General features: G+C 39.8%; 1 protein-coding gene across 1 annotated transcript in view; it reads right to left on the bottom strand.

Annotated features, from left to right (window-relative positions):
• Positions 1-5196: 5196 nt before the first annotated feature.
• Positions 5197-6165, bottom strand: part of LOC108795639 (extracellular calcium-sensing receptor-like) — a 15880-nt gene continuing 14911 nt past the window's right edge. Inside the window, exon 5 of the mRNA XM_018566930.1 lies at positions 5197-6104. Coding sequence (XP_018422432.1) covers positions 5197-6104 — 908 coding nt within the window. The remainder of the gene's footprint in view (positions 6105-6165) is intronic.

The raw sequence follows: 6165 nt of genomic DNA, 5'->3' as shown, positions 1-6165 counted from the left end.
TGAAAAAGCTATTTTGTTATTGGCTATTTCAAATTGAAATAGCCAATAGGAATCTAGCTATGCATTCCTATGGTGATTTCTTTTTTTTTTTTTCTTCTGACAGCAGCCAAAGCGGCTCCGATGTCAGAAGAGAAAAAAACGAGCAGGGAAAGGTTTACTCTGCTCGATCGAGCAGAGTGAACCTTTCTGGGAGAAAATGTTTCTCTCCCAGGCGGCCGGGAGTCTATTAGAGTCCCATAGCGTCCCGGTGGAGGAATGACAGATGGCTTTCCTGGTTAATATGTACCAAGGAACGCCATCTGTCATTACACACTGAGAACATGGAGAGGCCGCTCTCAGTGTTTTAAGGTTAGCGCCCCTGGTTAGCTGGTAACCAGGGAGGCTGATCTCTCTGAAAGTGGCCTAAGCCAGCCGTGAGGTGAAGGCTGGCTCCGCCCAGCTGTCAGAAGCAGGCTGTCGGCCAGCCGCTCGGCCAGCTTCGGCTTTCACCTCGGCTCAGTCGAGCCGAGGCATATGCCTTCAGCTCGACTGAGCCGCTCGGCCGACTTCGGGAGCTGTACGGGCTATGGTGAATAGGCCGTACAGCAGCCCTTCGGTTCTACTGAACCAAAGGGGTCCTGGGGCCGAAGCTAGCCGAAGGATCATCCGAAGCTACGGCTAGATCCCGCGGCAGCTTAGTGAATAGACCCCATAATGTAATCTATTTTTTTAAAGATAAAATCAGTCTTTTTCTATTTGCTGACTATTCAAGTGCTTACTTCCTGTCCCAATGCTAGCCAATTTCTATCAAACACATACCTGAAGTTTATATTTTGAAAGTTTGGGGGGAAATTGGGGATACATGAATGGGAGGGTGTTTGGGGAATGTGGATTTTGGTCTCGAAGTGTTTTTGTGCACTCTGCTTTGACATTCTATTAACATTTTAAGACAACACAATATGGTACTGCCAGTAAAAAGCTCATAAACTATACTATTCAACTTGTTTGCTACTGGATAGTATGTTAGAAGCTGAAAGCTTTAGGTTTATTTATTTCCACCATTTAATTCAGGCCTGTTGATGCTGAATAAAAAAATCAGGTGTTGCAGCCAAAACTACCAAAAATGGTTGAAATAAATCAGATTGGGAGCTGCTGTTGTGTTTATGCCAAGCTAAATATAAAAGTTAAAAAAAAAAATTATACATCCAATATATGAGGTGCCAGAATATGGTTTTCCTGATACCTGATTCCTGATACCTAACACCACAGACAGACATCTCACAAGCATGCAATGTAAATAATTGTTTTCCCAATGTTACCCTGGAAGTCACATTGAAAGGACACTCTCCCTGCTGTATGGTATTTTTTAAATATTTATTTTCATTCGTTTCATCGAAGTTCCCACCTCCCCATGCCTTTATCTTACAATATTAGACTTGGGAATGGGCAGTATTTAGTATTAAGATTCACCCGTGAAGAATTCAATGGGGTTTGCTGGTAAGTCAGTACAACTTTACCTCATTCACTAAGCCAAATGATTTTTCTCTTTGCAAAGCACATTTATGCAACTAGGTCTTTTTATTCTGATATCAATCATCCAATCATATGCAAACATTACTTATTTTCCTTGCACTTGATTGGGTATTTTGGGGGTATTTCACCACGTTTGCTAACATAACTGAAAATTCACATTGCAAACTAAACATTCTCTACTCCTTTAGTTATTCAACCCTTATGTACAGAAAAGGGCATAAGTATATTATAATTGTTGTCCATCACACATCAGTCCATTGGTGTTTTTAGCCTTACTTGTTGATGACCTAATAAAAAAAATCATACATAAGAGGTTCCAGAAACTGTTACATACATTTGTTTGTAGCAATAATAAGAAACAATAGAATAAAGAGACCCTGCTTATACAAGATGACTGTGTGTTGCTACTAACAGCCCACTTTTTGGTTATTGCTTTGATTTGTGTCTTAGTACATTCCAAAGTTCCTCCTCCTGTTCTGTACTAGTTAGATGAGCTTAGTTGCTACTCCCTGCTTTCCCATGTTCTATAGTAATTTAATTTTTTTACTCATGAAGTAAAGAATTCCCTCAATAGAGTAACAAAACATATTATTATGTAATGCTCTATCACCTTCAAGAAATGCTCAGAAAAAATCCTTGTAACCTGCAGAGCCAGAATAAACTACATTGGATTTCACTCTGAGCATTCTTGGTGAGTTGCTGTTCTGTCTGCACAGATGGGTTCTCAAGAGGTAGCTTCAATTGCTTAAAGCAACATTTAAAAATAAACAATTAGTCTCAAGCGATAACTTATCTCTTTAAAGGTATTCTGAATCTTGTGGTCATACAAGTTCATGACATTTCTGTAACGGTGATGACCATGGTATAAATAAATGAAAAATTTGTTAAAAAATCTGCTTTTTACGTTCATAATTATGTATATTGTTACATCAAAAACCACAACAATGTATAAATTATGCACAAAAGTGACATCAAGATACAATGTCATTATATTTGCCCTAATATTCTGTAGATAATGATGATGATAATAATGATGATAATAATAATAATGTAGGGTCCCTACCATTTGCAGTTTTGTCTGATTTAGAGCCGAAGGATTATGCCACAGCATCGGCTAATCCTTCAGCTCATATCAACTGCCAGAGCCCTTTGGTTCAGCTGAACCGAAGGGCTGCTGTACTAGCTATTCACAATAGCCTGTACAACAGTCCAAGGCAGCTGAAGGGCTCCGCTGAAGACACAGACTAAATTGGGAGAATGGAGTTGCATCATCGCTAGCTCTGCCTATTTATTTTGATTTGCTCGGCACCTTTCAGATGGGTCTCCTGAGGTCCCAGCCAAATCAAAACAAATGGGCGGAGTTGGCCATGAAGTCATGGCCGGCTCCACCTATTTGTTGTCAATAGAAGTAATTTGGGGTTAGTAGCTTGTCATTGTATGACAACAAATGGGCAGGGCCGGCCGAAATGTTTTATTTTGGCCGACAAATATGACAGATGCTGGCCAAATCAAAACAAATAGGTGGAGCCAGAGGTGATGTCACCGCCAGAGTGAATGTGTTATTGAATGGGGTACCCAGATGCAAATAAGCACCCCTGGTTGCAGACCCCCACAACCAACCGGTCAGGGCTTGTGGGGAAGAGACCCTCGTCCGCATCAGCAAAAGGACAAGGTGCATTATCCTATTCAAAAAGCGGCCTAGCGAAAGTGCTTATACTGTGCATATAGTCACTGCAATATTTTGGTGGCTTTTTCCATTGAAAAAATCAATTATATTGTTTATTTTTTAAATTAAAAGCTTGCTGGTGTTGGTCCTGTTGAAAAAGAAAGTGCTTAAATACATTGCTCGCAATGCCTACAGTGTATTGTAGGTCTTTTTCAGTCAAATAAATATACTATATTGTAGGATTGCTCTATCTGTCAATATCCAAATGTGCCCTATTGAACATGCTTAGATACTGTGCATGTAGTCACGGCATAATTCTAGTGCTTTTTTAGGTTAAAAATATGCTTTATTGTTAGATGTCAGTGGGGTTTAGATTTAAGTTTGCAATATTCAGACTTACGGGTTGATGAAAGCTCTGTGACCTGAACCAAGGCTCATCCCTACTCTTGAACTGCTTTCATACTAGATTGCAAAAAAAGCCCATTTCTCTAGTTCATGGCCAGGTCATTTCCCATGTGAACATTTTTCCAGCCATTATAATTTTTTATTGTAGCATTTCTACATTTATTTCTACATAATTTAGTTTTTTTATTCTTTTCTTTTAACCACTTGCCGCCCGCCCGTTGCAAAAAAACGGACGGACGGCAGACTCACATTGGCGTGTTGCCCTCATGAGACGGCGGGCATTTTTATTCTGCTCGCACGCGCGCATGGGCAGAAAAAACCCGTCCGATGTAAAGAGCCGCTACCGGCTGTTTCACATACACACGATCGGCGGCTCTATAGCCTGCCGATCGTGTATCTGCGGCCCGGGACTGGCTCAGGAGGGTGTCAGGAGGTAAGATGGGAGGGAGATCAGCATCTTCCTCCTTGCTGAGCTCCCTCCGTGCTGTGACTGCGGAAGTAATGTGTATTACATCACTTCCGCATTCACCTGTCAGTCATCTGGCTGCTATAGCCAGAGAGAAGAAGCTGATGAAGCAGATCTGTGCTTCATCAGCTTCTTTTGCGGTCCCCAGGTGACATTAGGGGTCCTAGAGACCCCTAATGTCTCCATAAAGAGGACCTGTCAGTGTGCCTTTGCTATTATATAGGGGAATTATTATCCCCCTATGTAATAGCAATGGCATTAAGTGTAAAACAACATAAAAAGAGTAAAAAATAAATAAAAGTCACATATAAAAAGAGCTTTAAAAAAAAAAAAATTAAGTCCCCCACGTTTACCCACATATAAACGTAAATACGCGTCCGGTGCACCAGCGCGCGAAAACGACAATTGTGCTACACATGTTACATACTGTCACGAGCAATAATTTTTGGGCCATCAATCCCTGATAACACTAAACTGATGAGCGGTGAAAGCTTTTAAAGTGTCAACTATGGCCAACTTTAGGTTTTGTAGTTTATTGAGGTTTAGCGCGCGCACGCAATTTTAAGGCTTGACATGTTTGGTGTCCTTTTACCCGACGTGACCCCGTCTTTTATATTTTACAAAAAAATTGGGCAAAAATAAATGTTTTATCCTGTAATCAAGTGGAAACTGTTTTTTAAACAATAATTTCGGTAATTTTTCCTTAATATAGTAAAAAATAAAACCCCCAAGTGGTGATTAAATATGACCAAAAGAAAGCTCTATCTGTCTCCAAAAAATGGTATAAAATATATTTAAGTACAGCATTGCACGATGGAATAAATGTCAATCAAAGTACTGCAGCGCTGAACACTGAAAAATGGCCTGGATGGGAAGGGGGTTTAAAACCGCGGACTTCAAGTGGTTAATAAAAAAAAGAAAACATATACACAATATACATGTCTGTGTGTATATACTATTTAATTTTTATTTTTTGTGTGAATGAGTAACATTGGTGTTCTTCCCATATTGCCCATCTGTACATACACGTTAACATAGGGATGAAGGACAGATATCTAGAGCCCCTTTTCAGAATGTATTAATGAATCTCAGTACTAATAGTGGCCAACAATTCATGCTATATTATATAAATATAAATGGATCAAAGTTATTTCTGACATTTTTGGTTTAGTAAGTTACTTTTTGAGTTTAAATCTGGCCTCAGCAATATGATATAACATTTTGGAAAAAATATACAACCCAAAATTCCGACAGTAGAAGAAATTATAGCAAATATCTCTACAATCACAGTGTTCTTTCCTGTAATGCTCATATAAGCTGGGATAAAAGCGATCCAGACGCTGCAGAACACCAGCATGCTGAAGGTGATGTATTTGGCTTCATTGAAACTATCTGGTAAATTTCTGGCCAGGAAAGCCACAATGAAAGTCACAGCTGCTAGAAGTCCCATGTAACCCAGGAGGATGGAAAATGCCACCGCAGAGCCTTCATTACACTGAATAATAATTTTGTCAACATACAAGTGGGTGTTTCGTTCTGGGAATGGAGGAGAATAAGATAACCAAGTGATACTAATTAAAACCTGAAAGAAAGAACAAAGGAAAACCACACCATTGGGGATTTTTACTCCAATACATTTCCTCCAGGGACTTCCAGGTTTGGTGGCTTTGAAGGCTGAGTAGACCATGATAGTCTTGGCCAAAATAGAGGAGATAGCAACCGAGAAGATGATTGCAAATGATGTCTGACGCAGCATACATGTTGTGTGTACTGGGCGGCCCAAAAACAAAAACACACAGATGAAACCCAACATAATAGAAACCAGAAGTATAAAGCTCAGGTTTTGGTTATTAGCTCTGACCAATGCAGTGTCCCGAAATGCAATGAAGATTCCCAAGATTGTAGAAGTTTTTAGAAAAAGAATCACAGAGATGATGGAAATCAAAAGTGTTATTGTATTGTTCTTGTAGGACAGATATTCCACGGGTTTTGGATGACACTTGTTGTTGTCATTTGGCCACTGGTCTTCTGGACACTTATGGCATGATCCTTTGTCTAGATATAAAAGGTTGCATGGAAGAGGTCAGCACAGAAATATGGGAACTGTCATTATTAA

This window comes from Nanorana parkeri, unplaced genomic scaffold (assembly GCF_000935625.1).
Source record: "Nanorana parkeri isolate BGI_ZX_2015 unplaced genomic scaffold, ASM93562v1 scaffold989, whole genome shotgun sequence".
Lineage (NCBI taxonomy): Eukaryota > Metazoa > Chordata > Amphibia > Anura > Dicroglossidae > Nanorana > Nanorana parkeri.
The sequence above is the reverse complement of the archived record's forward strand: the minus strand, read 5'-3'. Positions and strand labels throughout refer to the sequence as shown.